Source organism: Cavia porcellus, unplaced genomic scaffold, assembly GCF_034190915.1.
Source record: "Cavia porcellus strain 051 isolate PalLab524CR breed Dunkin Hartley unplaced genomic scaffold, mCavPor4.1 scaffold_1, whole genome shotgun sequence".
NCBI lineage: Eukaryota > Metazoa > Chordata > Mammalia > Rodentia > Caviidae > Cavia > Cavia porcellus.
In genome coordinates, this window is record NW_026947484.1 from 204905618 (window position 1) to 204922456 (window position 16839).

Consider the following 16839-nt stretch of genomic DNA (forward strand, 5'->3'; position numbering starts at 1 on the left):
GGGCAAGGGTGTTTGGAGGGTGGCCACAGGCTGTGTACCCCGCTCTGGCCACTAGAGGGCCAGGCCTCACTCAGGCAGGAGATGGCACAAGGGAGGGCCAGGTGTGGGGCTGGCCCCCAGTGTTGGGCAGGGAGCCTAGCAGGCCCGTCGGGCTCACCCCTGGCCCACTGGATGGACAGTCCTTGTCCCATGGTGTGTCCTCACCATTGCCAACTGACACGTGAAGATGCACACAGCCCTGCTGGACAGGCAGATGCTCAGGCTTCTCGCAGCCCAGAAGTCCGCCCTCTGCTGGAAAGGCCCGCTCCCTGCGCAGTGCCAAGCTACAGGCAACCCCCAGGCCCCAGACAAGGGACATACCAGGCCAGGCTATATGACTAAATCCATTTATTCCAAAGGAAAAGCAAAATAAACAGGAGCCGCATCACCAGGGCACCACAACCCCATCCCCGTCTCCTTCCTCTGTTCTCTGCTACCAATAAATAAGATACTCAGCCCCAAATAATTATAGAACCTCCCTCCTGATTCACTAGCTCCAGCCTCTGCTATGATACAGAGGGCGGCCCTACCCCGGAATATACAAAATGTTACACAGGTACAGTATGTACACGGGGGCGGGAAGCCCACCCAGCCCGCCCTTGCTGGGCCCGCTGCACCCTGATCACCATAAGGCCTTGGAGAGTGCTGTCCCACTGTCCTGCCTCAGAGGCAGGCGCCCCTCAATGAACCGCTTCACTGACTTGCCTGGCGAGCCCACAGGGGGACCCCACTGGCCCGCTCCAGTGCCTCAAGCACATGGGCTGGGGCTGGGCACTCATCTCCCATATGCCAGGTGGCTCCATCCACAGAACAGAGGGACAGCTTGGCTGAATGAAGGGTGCCAGGCCCCACCCCCTTCACCTGCCCATAGGGAGCCCCACCTGTGCAAAGAGCTGGCAGATGCTGCCCACTGTCCTGCCCCAAAGAGCCTGAGCAAGAGAATGGGGGCCCCCAGTGAAGGATGGCTTGGCAAGGGCAAGGGGGCTGCTGGGAGCCCCTGGCCCCACAGAGGGGCAGCCGCTAAGTAACTGTGAGCCTGTAGCTCTTTATCTGAACAGAAGTCCAGAAAGAAAGACTCACATCTGACCAATACGGCAAAATCTGCACCTGTCTGTGTCCCCGGTTAGACAGGGCGGGGGTGGGGGGGAGCTCATCTTTTTTTTCTATTCTTTTCACGTTTTTCAATATTTTTCTTTCCACATTTTTTCTTTTTATTTTGAAAAAATTATGTTTTTAAATTTTTTTTCAATTTTTTAGTGCCTCTCACTACTCTAAAGATAAAAGATGGCAGGGATTAGAGTGGCAGGACCTGAGTGGGGGGACAGTAGGGTCAGCCCTGCCTCACTTCCCTAGGTGTGGCGCACAGTCTCTTTAGATCACCATGATCTTCACCTCGTCGTTCTTGTCCGCCCGGTAGAAGAAGGGGATGCAGGGGTTGCTGCCCAGGCCCAGGCGCTCCTCGGGGTTCTGGATCTCACGCAGCAACTGCATGATCTGCCTTGCCGTGGGGTTCTCGGGCGCTGGGCCTAGCCCAGCTGCTTCGTGTGCAGGCTCCACGCTGTCGGCAAGGCTCACCTCTAGAAGGTCTTCAGAGAGAGCAGAGGGGACAGTGCTGTGCTGCCCTCCCCACCCCACCCTTGCCCTTCACCTACCCCCCTCCCCCTGGGCTCTGCTCACCACCCTGCTCCGCTGCAGCAGCACCAACTTCTTGGGCATCTTTGGGCCCCAGCGTGGGCTCCTCAGCAGGGCTGCGGGCAGCTGCTAGGAACCTGCCCTGCCACTCATTGCGCTCTCCCACAAGCCTCAGCACCAGCTCCTGCAACTCCAGTAGCTTCACCTGGAGGAAGAGGCACTCAGTGCCTGCCCCGCTGCATGCCGCACACTGGCCTAACCGGCAGCAGGAAGCCCCGGCCCCACCTTCATCTCTTCCTTGTCCTGGGCCAGCCGGCTGATGTACTCCTCCTTCTCACGGTGCCGCTCCTTTAGCACCGCCCTCTGATTTTGATAGAGGGCGATGTACTCCCCTACAGGAAGGGGCACCAGTCAAGGCTCGAGTGCTGGCTCCAGCTCCCGGCTCCCACTGCTGGACCCTGCCCCACTCACCTATAGTGTCCGTCTCCCCAGAGAGCTGGATGCAGCGATGCTCCAGCTCGTCCACCCGCTCCTTGAGTTCCGCCTTCTCCTGCATCACCTCCAGGAAGCGGCTCTAGAGCCACAGCAGTGGGTCAGATCTGTGGCCACCTGCCCTAACTGCCCTTCCTGACCTATTGGAACAGACTCACCTGCAGCTTCTCCATGGCCAGCTGCAGGGCCCCATGGCTCTCCGCAGACACACTGTCACCTGCACTCCCAGGGGCCAGGGCTTCCTTCTCAGGCTCACCATGAGATGTGGTTGCCAGGTGGGCAAGGCGCCGGCACTGTGCCCTCTGCTCCCTCAGCTGTGCTAGCAATCGCACCTGCTCCTCCCGGGCCCTGGCAAGAGCTGCATTACAAAATGCCACCTGTAGGAAGAGGGATGTCTGTGCCAGGGGACCACTCAGGGCCTTGGGGAGCACCTGTCCTTCCTAGGGGGATGGTGTCTGACCGACCACTGGCTCCAAGGGAAGTTATGCAGGAGGGCAGAGATCAGAGGGTGGGAAACAAAAGAATTAGGGACTACAGGGAAGGGATAGTTGCCCCAACTCACCATGGCCTCTTGGCTGTCTATGTCTTCCGGGATAGTCACATCTGGCAGAGGCGCTTCCTCCTCCTCATCCTCCTCATCCTCTTCAGCTCCTGTGGGAGCAGCAACGGATCCTAGCTCATCTCTGCTACCTCATCCCATCACGTCCCCTGGGCCGCCCGAATCTCCTCCCCTCCATTCTCTCTTTGCCACGAGTCCTCCCGTAACCTCACTCACCTTCCCCAGGTGGGGCCAGAAGGCTGAGCTGGGCCTGCAGCTGCTGGTTCTGCTGGGTGGTGGCCTCCAGGCGCTCCTGCAGACAGCAAGAAAGTGAGCAGACGTCAAAGTGGCCAGGTCTTCCCACCCAGCCTCCGCAGCGCCTGGCCTCACCTGGGTCTCCCGCAGCTCCTGGCGGGCCCTGTCCTCAGCTGTCTTGCCCTGCATCTGCTCGTGCTGCAGCTGGTCCAGGAGTTGCGTGTGCACCAGGAACTGCCTGTGCAGCGCCTCCTTCTCAGAAGCCACCTGCTGCCAGGCTGCCGCGTACTGCTGCAGCTGGGATAGGAGCTGTTCTCGCTGCTGCTGCAGAGCCTGTGCCTCCTGGTTCTTCAAGTCCATCTGCAGAAGGCCCCCAGCGTGAGTCAGGGGATGTCCTGCTTCCCAGTTCTGACCCATAAACAGGGTGAGTCAGAGCCCAGGCCTTTCTCTAGCCACCCAGTCTCACACCATGAACCGCCTTTCCCCCCACTTGGACTTTACTTTTATGTGTGTGTGTGTGTATATATATATATATATATATATATATATATATATGTACACATATATGTAGTTTTTTTGAGACAGTGTCACAATGTGGTCTGGGCTGGCTTGAACACTGTGTAGCCCAGGCTGACTTTAAACTCTTGATAGACAGTCCTCCAGCCTCAGCCTCCCAAGTGCTGGCACTACAGGCATGTGGACCATACCCAGCTGTACCACTTGGACTTTAGAGCCCAGATGTGACGCATTAGAGGGAGCCACCCCACGTCTGCTAAGCACCCTCCATGAGTACCCTTACTGCACAGACTTTGCCTCATTCAGTCCCCAAGTCTCTATGAGGAAAAGGCTGATCTCCTTCAGGGAAAGTCAGGAAAAGTGAGACTCCGCGAAATGGGACATTAAGCCTCCAACATACCCTACTCCCCTTGTGATGAGGGCTCCAGGTGTCTAGCACAGATAAGGACATCTGGACCTGGTGGAACCCAGGCCTGCCCACCTCTAGCAGTCAGAGGCGGGAAGCAAGAATCAGTCACAGCACGGCTCTGCAGGACACTGGGATTACCTGGCCCCAGGCTGCAGCTGGTCTGTCCTGGCCCCTACACCTCCCCACCCCTGGCCACCATCTTGGTCAGAGCCCAGGATTATAGGGCAGGAGTTACCATCTCTGTGAGCTCTGCCAGCTTCTCCTGTAGCTGCCCCAGCTTTTTGGCCAGCTCCTTCTTAACATGCTGCTCCGACTGCAGCGCGCTGGTCATCTCCACGTTCTCATTGGTCTACACGAGAAGGAGCAATCAGCGCCACCAATGCAGGCAGACCCGGCCCAACCTGGGTGTCTGCAGCACAGGAAAGCATGGAGAAGCCTCCTCTCTGCCCTGACAGATGCTCACGGGGCATCCACCTACACATGCCCATTTCTACAGGGGGAGAAGAGGGCCCAGAGGAGTGTATTGCTCGGCCCCGAAGGACGTGCGCACCAGCCTGACAAAGCCATCCTGCAGCTCAGCCAGCTGTTCCTTCAGCTCTCGGTTCTGCGAGACAGCACGGCTGATGGTGGTGCGGTCGCTCTGCATGCTCTCCAGGATCTGCCTGCGCTCCTCCGCCTGCTCGCCCCACACCTCTGCCTCTCGTTCTAGCTGCAGCAGCCGCTCCTCCTGCTCCCGATTCAGGCGACTCAGGCTCTCGTTGTCCTGCACCTGGGCTTGGAGCTGTCCTGTCAGGCGCCCCAGCTCCTCCTGCAGCCGGCTGGCCTCTGCTTGTAGCCGCTGCTCCTCCTCGGAGGGTCCAGCTGGGGGTTCTGGGGCCGGGGATTCTGCTGGGAAAGGAAACTGGCAGTTATGGTCAGGGCCTCTGGCTTCCTGGAACACTCCTCGGGCTTCAGCTCCTAATTCAGGCTCCTTGCTCTAACCCTGGCTTCCTAATGACCTCTCATACCCATATGACGGCCACTCCTGACGCCGCTTCCCAACTCCCGGCAGTGGCACATCCCCCTCTGCAGATGGAGACACTGTGGCTCTGAGAGATGACAAGACTTGCATCTCTTGGCACAGACCCAGTCCCTTTGCCACAGTGTGCTTGAATGCACCCCACTCCCAGGCCATTCCCACAGCCCGGGCCCCAGCCCTGCTCCCAGATCCTTTGCATCCCTGCTCACCCATCTGGCTCCTCAGGTCGGCCAAGCTGCTCTCCAGCTCCTGCACTTGACTCACGCTGCGTTCCTTCTCCTCCTTCAGTGTGTGCACCTGCCCGAGGCACAGGGGAGTGGAGGGAGACAGGCTGGTGACCACAGGCTCATCTCCTTTCCAGCCCCACCGCCAACAAAACCCACACTGAGGGTGTGGCGTGGTGGTGCATGCCTAATCCCAGCACACAGAAAGGTGAGGCAGGAAGATCACTGCGAGTTTGAGGCCAGCCTGGGCTACATAGCTCAAAGCCAGCCTGAACAAGACCCTGTCTCAAACACACACACACACACACACACAGCACAGCACATACAGAACCACCCAACATGGAATACCACCCCTACCAGGCAGATGCCCAGTATGGCTATGCAGTGTGAGCTGCTGAGGGCCATCACGCTTCACCTGCTCTGACATCTGCCGCATCCTCTGCTGCCACATGGCGCGCTCTTCCTTCAGGTTCTCTGTATACTGGTCTCTCTCCAGCTGCAGTTGTTTCAATGACTCCGTCAGCTGCAAGAGCAACACAGAAATTAGGAGAGGCTGTCACCGTTCCTTACCTGCTCCCAGCCATGTGGGCCCACCTGCCTCCATGTACCTCCCTCGAGAAACCTCACCTGCCCCACATGCGTCTCCAGCCGTGCCCGATCCTCCAGGGCCTGCTGGAACTGCTGGTCACTGTCAGGGGATGCAGACCCGCTTGAGAACTGGACAGAGAAAAACGAGAAGTTCAGCTCTGGGAACCCAGGGTGCTCCCCCCACAGCTCCTGCAAGAGCGCACGACAATGGTGCACACTTTGGGCTCATGAAGAGCGGGGGCTTGCCTGCAGGAAGAGGGAAACAGACTCCTGGGCTAGCCGGCAGGCTGAGGCAGGACAGCAAGTTCCAGCCCAGTTTAGGTTAGTTAATGACTTGGCGACACCCCATGTCACAGCAAAACATAAAAAAGACCTGAGGACATAGCTTGGTACAATTCCCAGTACTATGGCACTTAAAAAAAGTCAACAGTTTTTGTTTTTGTTTTGTTTTGTGAGACAGGGTCTCACTGTGTAGCACAGACTGGTCTCAAACTCACAGCCTCCAGAGTGCTGGGATGAGGCATGCATATCATACCTGGCTCCTCCACTGATACTCTGAGTCTGCAGGTCTGGACAAGGCCCCAGTTTATGGGTTTCTAGCTATTTCTGGAGGATTCCATGGCAGATTTCTTTGGCTCTCAGAGGCAGTGGCAGCTGCAGGGATTCAGACTGCCCGCTGCAGCCTCCTACCTGCTGCAGCAGCAGCTCAGACATCTCCAGCTTCTTCTGCAGCTCCTCCATTCCCAGCTGACTGGCTGCATTCTCTGCTGTGAGGACCCTGAGCCTCTCTTCCAATTCTGAGTTGTGCTGCTTCAGGTCCTCATTGCTTTTGCTGTGGTCAGCAGCAGAGGCAGAGGCAGTGCAGAAAGGAATGAACCAAGAAAAGAAAGGACCGCTTTGATGACCAGCCTGCTACCCTTGCCACATTACACAGAACACTGGCATTGAAGGGACTCTAGCAATCAAGAGTTATGAGTAAGAGGCCAGAAAGGACTGAGCTGCCCAGGGATGCTCCAGGAGTCAGCGGCACAGCTGGAATGGGAGCTTAACTCTGCACACATGCCAACCTGTGCGGCCCTCCCCATGGTCCTGTGCCTCACCCCCAACCTCATGCCCACGCCAAGGCCCTGGCCGGCCCAGCCTCCCTTCCCCTCCTACTTGTTCTTGAATAACTCCAGCCTGAGGGTGTCCCGCTCTTCTGTCAGCTCTTTGTTGCACTGCAACACAGAAAGTCACCTCAGGACTGGCTGGCTACAAAGGGGGCTGGCACACAAACCACAGCCACAGTAACCACACCCCAGTGACACTTCCTCACCCTCAGTCACATATGACATCTCTGCCCAAGTTGCCATGCCTGTCTTGTGGTGTATGTGTGTGTGTTTTCTAGTATCGGGGGTTGAACCCAGGGCCTTCACTCTAAGGTCCATCCTTAGAGCTTTCTGGTTTTTTGAGACAGGGTTTCACGATGGAGCTTGGGCTGGCCATGACTTCCCTTTGTAGCCCAGCCTGGCCTCGAACCTGTGTGGATCCTCCTACCTCTGCCTCCTGAGTGCAGGGAAGACAAGCGTGCACCACCAGCTCCGCCCCAGCATGTGTCAGCAAGCCTGGCCTCTTTGTGTTCTGATAGGATCTTGCTAGGTTGCCCAGACTGGACCCATACCCCTGGGTCAGGTAATCCTCTTGCATCAGCCTCCTGAGTGACTGGGACTGGAGGCACAAGCCACCACACCCATTTGAGGCAGTTACTGTCATCTCCATATTGTAGGTGAAACACAGACACCAAGTGCCTACCTAACACGCACCCAGGCAGAGCTGGGCTTGGATACCCAGGTCTAATTCTCTAGGCTCATCTTTCATTTGCCCTTTGATTGGGCGGGACATTCTCACAGTCTGACTCTCAGGAGTAAATGTCTCCCAGCCACCTTCTCCTCCCCTGAATTTATGAATCCGCTCAGACACAGTTCATGTAAATCACAGGCTCATGAATGGCAACATGGGAAGCTCCCCTGCACCCTCAGAGCACAGGCCTCATATCCATCCTCCTAGTCATTAGCCAAGGCCACAGCCAGTTAAGGGCATGGCAGGCGCCCAGCGTTCAGGCTCCACATCCAGGACTCACTCTACACAGCCCCAGAATTGCCCACAGCAGCCAACTCAGCCCCCGGATGTTTCTACCAACTATGGAGCAAGAAGGGCCCGTGATGCCTGGGCTGCAGGGGCCGGAAAGGCAAGGGACTCACCTTTTCCACCTGCTTCTGCTGGGTGGAGACAGCAGACAGCGTCTTCTCCAGCTCTCCTACACGCTGCCTCGAAGACTTCAGGCGCCCGGCAAGATCTTCACACTCTCCTGAGATGACAGAGGGATTGCAAAATGAGCCCCAAAGACCCCTCTCCACCTGCAAGGCTCGGAGCAGGATGCTGGACGGAGGAAGAAGCAGCATCTGAGAGCCCACCTGCTTTCTGCCTGGCTGCCTGCTGAGTGTGGGCCAGGGCTGTGTGCAGTTCTGCCTTTTCAGAAACCAGGATGCCTATGGTCTGAATGTGAACCTGTGGAAGAAAAGCCGAACATGTATGAGATAGCAAAGAAACACTGTCTCGGGCCCACAGGGTTACCACACTGTCCACCCACCTGCAGCTGCTCCCGCAGAGCCACCTGCTCCTTTGCCAGCTTCTGCTGAGATTCCTGTTTCTCCTACAGCAGAGGGAAGCAGCACCTCTTACTGGGGTGGGGGCCCCCAGAGATAGACCGTCTAAGAGCATGCCCCCAGAATGCCACCAGTGGCCAAGGAAAGGGTCACCAGTAAAATCAGACGATCGGGGACCCAGTGGGGGCCCAGGCTGGGCTTTGGGGGTGAGTCTTCTCCAGGCTGGGAGGGAGCAGGACAAGCCTGGGGCTTCTCCCTCTGCATCTTCACCCCATCCCAGCAGCCATGCAATAAGCGAACACAGAAATCACATTACTTTTTCCAGCTGTTGTACAGTATCTTGGTTCTGCTGTTTCTGTGGGGAGAATCAAAGGAAAGTGACTGGGGTTGGCCCCCATGACACTGCTTCCCAGACCACAGAGAGGCAGGCAGGAGCTAGGGATGGATCTGAGGGGGAAAATCCTCAGCTCCCATGGGGACGTGAACAACCACCTCCTCAGACTCCCAAGGAAACAGAAATGGCTTTTCCTTCACGGCTGTGCCACTGAAGGTCTGAATCTAGGTTCTCTTTGAAGATGAGAACATAAGCCTCTAGAAATGAAGAAAACAGATGACACTCCACCAGCCTGCAGCCCAAAGGGTGCATTCACCGAACAACCGAGCTAGCCAGTGGGCTAGGGACTGTGCCGAGCAGCAGGGGTGCAAGGAAGAGGTCAGACGCCACCCCTTCTCCCTGACGTTCTTCAGACAGGGAGCCTTTACATCTTTGCTTCTTAGGGCATGAGAGACCTGTGCCAGTCTCTGATTCTACCTCTGCAGCAAACTCAAGCCCAGAGAGGAAAGGTAACTCATCCAAAATCACAGCAGATTAGGACCTGAACCAGGGCAGGACATGGGCTTGGGCTGCCACTGGAAGCAACAACCAAGGACAAGAGGGGTGAGGAGTCATGCAGTGGTGTCTGGAGGACAGAGAAGAAGCAGAGAAGGTGGCAAGAAAGAGCCAAGCTGCATGCTCTGTGCTCTGGGGTCCCCCCAGTTGAGACTTAGGTCCCCCACGATCCCATTTTCTTTGGTACCAGGGACCCCCAGACCCTGGTGGATGAAGAGCCCCAAGGGGAAACTGGAGCCCAGGATGGCAGCATGGAATCAGGGGACCCCACTGGACTCTTACCAATTCCTCTATCTTGCTACTGAGTTGTTTGTTTGTTAGATAGCTGGAGTCCAGGGCTACTGCTAGCTCTTGGTACCGGCTCTGAGGCGCATGCAGAGAGGAGGTGGAGGAGTCGGGAGGAGAGGTAGAGAGAGTGTCATTAGGGTCAGGGGCTAGGTGGACTGTCTCAACTGGCAGTGGGGCGCCCAGGCCCTACTGTGGGAGGAGAAAGGGAACTAACTGTTCTGCAGGGTCACCAGGCCACAATCCAAAGCCACTCACCTCTAGATCCTTCATGTTAGCAGATGTGAGGCCCTCCCCGTTAACGTAGGATGTGGACTAGGAGAGAGGAGAACTGACATGGAGAGCCTCTGTGCCCATCGTGGCCAAGCCTCCAACTTCGTCTCCCCTTGTCCTGGCAAAACCATTCCTGCCTAACGTGGGCCCCTCCACCACTGCCCCTGTGCCAACTTCTTGTGGTTCTTAACCCCCGGCACCCACCCTGCCAGGCAGATCTCATCTTACACTTTCTACGCCAGGATAAATGATGTCACCAACTGCATGGTCCAAGTCCTTCAGCTGTACAGCTTTAAGAGACAGACTCAGAACAAAGGACTTGTCCGGTGCTGCCCAGTACACTGGCTGCTTGCAAGGTCTTTCACTTTCTTATGAAGCCCTGCCTTGGTTTCTAAGACACCATCCTTCCACCCTCCTCCGATCTGGGCCCCAATTGGTACCTCAGACAAAAGACCGTTGAGCTGCTGGGAAAGTTGTCGCAGGCTCTCGGTGGATGAAAAAGTCCTAGGGATGGAGATACAGGGTCAGGGGTACAGGCAGCTGGATGGGCAGTGGCCTGCCCTGACCCCTCAGAGGCACTCCTGCCCCAGCAGGTGACACTCACTTGGTTTCATCCATGACATTAGGCTCACTGTCAGCATCATAGTTCTGTTTGGAAAGAGACATGGGGGTGGTGATTCAACTTCCGGTGAGCCAGGAATTGGGTAAACCAAGTGCCCGCCAACAACGAAAAGCCTCCTCCGGGCCTGTCCTGCCCAGACCCCAGGAGAGCACGTGGCGGTAGAGACCACGTTGCCTGAAGACAGAGGAGACTCCACAGAGGGCATAGGCCTCTGGGCAAGCACACAGGAAGACAGCAGGCCAAAGGAACAAGGCACAAACCTGAAGTGACGCCACGCTAGTAAGAGTAGTGCCTGGGGAAGGGACACCGCCAGGTGACACAGTGGCAGCAGCAGCAGAAGGCGGTACAGGAGCAGCATGGTCTCTGGGAGCCTGTCAGAACACAGCGGGCTGTAGGGGCCATGCAGGAGAGGAGCAGCCTAACTGCCACAGACAACACGGTGGAGCGGGTGAACAGCGCTGCTGCAGTCAGAGGCTCAGTCACCAGTTCGGGGAGCCACTGGGGTGTGGCTAAGGATGGCCCAGGCTCCAGGCCACAGCGGCATTTTACACGGCCAAGCTCAGAGCAAGGGCCCACACAGCCTCCTTCTGGAACCCGAGGACCCTGTCTCCCTGCAGCCCAGCAAAAAAGGCCCAGCTCTGACCAGGGGCAGAAGGAAGGTGTGGGAGGCACTGTTCTTCCAGTGATCCCGGTCCTGGGTCCTGCTGCCCAGAGGCTGGTGGTGACCAGCTCGTCCTCATGGCCAATGTAACTTCCTGCCCTTCTCTTCTCCATGCTCCCTCCCTCCTTCCTCCCTCCCTCCTGCCTTGTCACCAAGAATTGTCTGTCTGATTCAGAAACAACCTAAACTTACCCAGGGAATAAGATCTGCCCTCTAGGGATCACGGATAACCTTTCTAGAAAAGCAACTGGGGGACAATCCTAGGATTTGAGACTCTGGGACACGTGGGTACCCCTCCTGCTCACCCAGCTGGACCCACTTCCTTGACCAGCCATGTCTAGGCCTCAACCCTACACAAGAAGCTTCAGATGCTAATATCGTCTAACGTCCAATAATTCAGATGGGCAGAGAATGGAAAAGACAGGACAGCTGACACCTGCCAAGGGACAAGCACTAGGGCACCAAGGCCTGCACAAGGAGGCTGTGCGTGAGCATGGTGTGGCTCTGTGGACGGTCTTTCCAGACCCTTCAGCCTTGCCCCTTGAAAACCCACACTTACTTCTCTCCGTGCAGAAATGCTACAGCCTGGGGAACTTCAGGAGGAGCCCTGTCCTGCAGGTTTACTGTGACCATAACCCTAGAACCCAGGTCCCTGGTGTGATTGTTAGCCCAGAAAGCCGAGAGCATCTAACAAGTAAGAGCTGAGGGCAGTGGCTGACCACACACGAGACATGACGAGGGGAGGCTGCAGTCCTAGGCACAGACCCTCCAGGCCCTCGGTCCCTGCTGGCCTCTTCCATTCCTACTGATCTCTGAGATCAGACCCAGGAATACTGGGTGGGGAGGATATTTTTCTGAGTATTTCCAATATACTTGACATGATTATGTTGTAAGCAACCAAGTCAATTCATAAGTTTTTGTTGTTGTTGTTGGGGGTTTTTTTGGGGTTGGGGTTTTTTGTTTTGTTTTGTTTGTTTTTGGTTTGGAGGTATTTGTTTAGTTTCCTTTTTCTGTATTTTGGGGATAGAACCCAATAACACTCTACCAGTGAGCTACATCCCAGCCCTTTTAATTATTTTTGAGACAGGGTCTTGCGAGTTGCTCAGGCTGCCCTCAAACTTTTGATCTTCCTGCCTCAGGTTCCAGGGTAACTGGGATTACAGGCATGAGCCACTGTACCCAGCTTACCATAATTTTACATCCTGCAGTTAAACATGTCCCAGTACGTCTGAGTTTACCAGGTGAGTCACAGCACCTGAGCAGACCTGACTTCCCGCTGGCAATGGCTGTGATGCTGGGAAAACTCTCCAGCACCTGCCAAGAGGTCCGTCCATCCCTTTCTCCATGCCCCTCCAGCAGGATCTGACCCCGGCTCAGCCCTGCTCCCTGAACAGGTCAGATAGCCTGGGGAAAGTTAGCTAAGGAAGAGGTGCCAGAGTCACATCTGGAAGAAGCCGCTTCCTCACCATCCAGACCCAGGCCCTACATCTCAGGAAAGTGATCTTTGAGCTCATGATGCTAGCTGCGAGCTTAGCTCTCCCCACCCTGCTCTGCCCCCCTCTCTCCATGCAGATGAATGTGACTCACTTCTAATCTGTTTTGGATTTTTTTTTTGTTTTTTTTTTTTTTGGTGCTGAGGATTGAACTCACAACCTTGAGCTTACAAGGCAGGCACTGTGCTGCTGAGCTATATCCCCAGCCCTCCCACCTTTAATCTTCAAAGCAGCCTCAAATGCCACCTCCTCCAGCTGGAGTCCACTGAGCATTTGCATACTGCCACTTTGTCCCTTGCTGTTTTCAGAGGTCTCTGTCTGCCCCATGGACACCTTATCTTGCTCATCTATGTTCGCCATTATTTAGCAAAGTGCCTTGCTATTAGGGCCCAGAGAACATGGCCAAGCAGCCTCTGATTTGTAAAGCAGATTAGGGGCAGAGAGTTCTGGTCACTCAACTGTCTGGTTAACTTCATACTATTTGCGGTCAGTTCCTCTAGAAAAAAATCAGACTTAATCCTTGTGACTCTAATGCAAACTTGTTTTCTCATAACTTTCCTTTCTCAGTTTCAAACCAAGATAAATTAATTCTAAGAAATCACAAACTTCTATGATCTACTGGTCTTTGAGGGATAAAAGCCCAGAAGGCGTAACCTCAAGGTATTTTTTTAAATTTTTCTCATTCTGATAGCACTACAAAGGACATTAAAAAGCCACAACCCCACATACCTGCTCTCAAAAGTTTTCCCACTTTAGCTTTTATCCTTAAGGTATGTGTTACTTCCTCCAAGAGGACAAAAGATGGGGGTAGAAAAACACCCAATTGACCAAGCAGGTAAAGAAGCAAACACAGGCAGGCTGAGGGTTAATGGCAGCAACATAAATAAGCCAGCAGCAGAGGATCCCCAAGCCAGAGAAGCCTCAGGGGCATGCACAGCTAGGAGAAAGCAAGCCAGAGAGGAGCCTAAGCACTGCCTCACCTGCCATCTGTCCAATGAGGGGAGCGCTACCCCATTGGAACGGTTAAGGTCGGACACCAGCACCTTCAGAATGTCCTGAATCTACAGAAGCCGAAAAGGGAAAAACAAGGGCAGGGGGGAGAAAGAGAAAAGTGGCTTAGAGAGGCAAGAAAGTCAGGCAAGGAAGAAATGGGCTCATGGAAATGGAATACTGAAGAGCAGAGGAGATCAATACCAGGACCTGTGCCACCTTCCAGTCACTTCCAATCAGGGTACACAAGTAGGTGAGGACGCCGTCCCGAGTAACAGAATCACATCACCAGAACAATGCAGCCCTTATTGTACATGAGACTCCCTCCTCCTCAGACTCGGGATGGAGATGGAATCTGGAAGGCTCTGGATCCCCATCTCTATTTTCAAAACCAAACTCCCAAGTTAAGGAATCACTTGAACACAACAGGCTATAGCTTAAAATGAACTGTGAAAGACGCTGAGGGGAGAGAGTGATTTTTGTGATGTCCCAGCAAGCTAATGGCAAGTGTACTCAAAATCAGATCTGCTACTCCTGCTGCCTGGAAGTCCCCATGCCACAGCTTGGGACTCTTTCAGAGTCTGATGGTGAGTGGCTGTTCTCCCTGGCCTGGCTTCCCTTGAGGTTAAGGAAAATCAAATAGTAACAACTATCACTCACTGAAGGTTTACTCACACAGTGCCTGAGGGAACTCAAATGAAGCCAGAGACATCTCATTTAAACTTCAGGAGAGTATAGTCTCTCTGGATATGCGTATACTACATATGGTCATTCATACATAAATGCATAAATACGTGTATTTTATTTTGCAATGCTGAGGCTCAAACCCAGGGCTTCATACATACTAGTCAAGTACCCTACTACTGAGCTATAATACCCCTCAGACGAGAATTCTAACCAGTACGCATGACCCTCCACTGCCACGGGGACCCCTACCCCAGCAGCCTGGCAGCCGAGACTCACCTCCTCCGGTGAGTGGTCATCGCGAGCAGTGCTTGTCTCAGGGCTACCATCATTTTTCAGCTTTTTCTTCTTCTTCACTACTGCTGGACCACTAGGGCTGTTCTTCTGCTGAAATTCTCTTAACTGTGGAAAGGAAAAGCAAGGATATTTGTGAAAACAAGCCTCTGTTTCCATATCCTCCTGCAGTTTTTAATATTCCTATCAGTTGAGCATGACAGTGCACCCCTATAATCCCAGCACTAAGAAGGCTATCAGTAAGACCTTGTGTCAAAAACAAAGGCGAAGCATGGTGCCACACGCCTGTAATCCTAGCACTTGGGAAGCTGAAGCAGAAGGATCACCACTTCGAGGCCAGCCTAGGATACGTAATGAGCTCAAGGCCAGTGTGAACAATGAAACCCTGTCTCAAAAAGACCATCCAAAAAATACAACCCCAGCTGCTGGAGATATTGTAGCAGGTAATTCAGGACTCCTTAGACTTAATCCCTAGTACCAAAAAAAAAAAAAAAAAAAAAAAAAGCAATAATTGGACTGGGTGTAGCTTAGTGGTATGGCACCTGCCCACCATGCTAAAAACCCTCGGCTCAATCCCCAGCACTATACTCCACACATAGAAAAGGCAATAATGGATTTAAAATCAATCTTCTAACTCCCAGCTCTGGGGTTTGCCATAAATCAGTCACTCCCAGGGAGCAAAGCCAGATGTAGGGGTGGAAAAGTAAACATTAAATAGGAAGGAGCTGTGTCTTTGGTGGGTTAGAAAGCAGACATCCGGGTACTTTCTTTACACACCTGTTAGCACTACACCAAGACTCTCAAACTTCCATCAATGTGCCCTAAGGCCAGAAGCAGTCAAGACACAGCCTTAGAGAACCTGGTAATTAACAGCCTAATTCAAGCATCCTTTCAAAAAGAAATCTATCCTTCTTCACAAATCTATACATATGTCACCCCTAAATACATTAACAAATTTAGTCTGTCTCAAGAAAATCAAGTAGAGTTGATGTTTCAGAAAGTAGACGGGTATAGTGGTACAAGACTGCAATCCCAGCACTGGAAGGCTAAGGCAGGCGCATCCTGAGATGAAAGCCTACAGAGCAAACCGGGAGGCGGGGCCACGCGTGGTGGCCACACCTGTGATCCCAGCACTTGGAAGGCTGAAGGTGCCACGAATTCAGGGCTAACCTGGGATACATAGTGAATTCAAGCCAGGCTGCACTATACAGCAAGACCCTGTCTCAAAAGAACAAAAATATGAAAACAAACATAAAAGGACTCATATTTATCTTGTGACACTAAGCACCCCAGGTAGAGACGACGCTGTGAAGTTCAGTTTTCCAGGATCTGTTCCTGGAAGCAGATCTCCCTCCGACGAACTTGAATAAATGCTATCTGGTCCCAGTCAAAGCGAATTCAAATAGAAAGCAGAAAATTCAGGAAAAAACTAAAATTTGAAGTCTCTCTGGAGAGTTGAAGCCTGAGAGAAAACCAACAAAAACCTGCTCTCCTGTGGTCACCCAGAGATACTGTCAACGCTTTGAGCTCCCTGGTGAAGTTTGTGCGTAACTGGGGTCTAAGTTAAAGGAGTCAGAGAACCTAAAAGCTCTCTGCACTCCTTCCCATGGTCCTGAGTTTCCTTCCAGGTTCTGCGCTGCGACCAGAAAAACCGGAAAGGGGGTTCGGACACTTAGGGGGCCGGGTGGGAAGATCAAAAGCCGAACTGGAGGTAGTAATGACAGTTGGGGGGGGGCTGTGACGTAACTGCATTCTACTCCCTCCCGATCCTCCAGCAGGTCTGTGCCCGGCCCTCCTCTCCATTCCAAAGGGGAAAGGGACCGAGGTCCTCAGATTTGGGGGCCGAGAAAGTCCGGTTTGGGGCTCCTAGAGGTGAGGGGCCGAGTCCTGAGTGGGAAGCCCCGGGAGTCACCGCCAAAGTCACCCGGGGGCCCGGAGAGGGCGGGGGCTGGGCAGCTGAGGAGGCGGGGCTGGCTAAGGACTTTAGTGGGGGAACTAGGGGCGTCCGGGGTCTCACCCCGTCTGCCTCAGGAATGGCACATACTCCGCCCACAGCCCGACCACCAAGGAAACTCGGGCTGGGTCATGAGCTCGCGACCGGGCGCGTTTTACCTTTTTTTTGGCCGCAGCCAATTTCTTCTGCCTGGTTTCTTCCGACATCCCGGGGCAGGGAGGGGGGAAGGGGTGGGGCCACATCACCACAATCCCATCAGCCACTGCGGAATTTCTTCCGATTGCTACCGCGTCAGGACGCTGCCCAGCCACAAGAGGCGTAATGTGGGCGGTACTAAA

At 54.3% G+C, this 16839-nt stretch overlaps 2 protein-coding genes across 11 annotated transcripts in view; both read right to left on the bottom strand.

The window, feature by feature from the left end:
• Positions 1 to 372: 372 nt before the first annotated feature.
• Positions 373 to 16827, bottom strand: Golga2 (golgin A2). Of its 10 annotated transcripts, none has more exons than XM_005003982.4 (27): positions 16660 to 16827; positions 14533 to 14655; positions 13560 to 13640; positions 10686 to 10796; positions 10408 to 10451; positions 10244 to 10307; positions 9789 to 9845; positions 9528 to 9608; positions 8673 to 8711; positions 8341 to 8403; positions 8165 to 8258; positions 7952 to 8058; positions 6870 to 6928; positions 6402 to 6543; positions 5751 to 5840; positions 5539 to 5646; positions 5109 to 5196; positions 4432 to 4766; positions 4117 to 4230; positions 3092 to 3316; positions 2939 to 3014; positions 2726 to 2814; positions 2322 to 2540; positions 2143 to 2245; positions 1957 to 2063; positions 1717 to 1876; positions 373 to 1625 (listed from the first exon to the last, which is right to left on the bottom strand). In XM_005003982.4, exons 1-27 carry the CDS (start codon positions 16741 to 16743, stop codon positions 1411 to 1413), a joined length of 3078 nt encoding a protein of 1025 aa, XP_005004039.2. In that variant the 5' UTR covers positions 16744 to 16827; the 3' UTR covers positions 373 to 1410. The 10 variants fall into 10 exon arrangements, with proteins under 10 accessions (XP_005004039.2, XP_005004038.2, XP_013008808.1 ...); XM_005003981.4 differs by having other exon boundaries at positions 4432 to 4769; XM_013153354.3 differs by lacking the exon at positions 13560 to 13640 and having other exon boundaries at positions 4432 to 4769.
• Positions 16785 to 16839, bottom strand: part of LOC100727414 (NMDA receptor synaptonuclear signaling and neuronal migration factor) — a 6277-nt gene continuing 6222 nt past the window's right edge. Inside the window, exon 12 of the mRNA XM_063257722.1 lies at positions 16785 to 16834. Coding sequence (XP_063113792.1) covers positions 16785 to 16834 — 50 coding nt within the window. The remainder of the gene's footprint in view (positions 16835 to 16839) is intronic.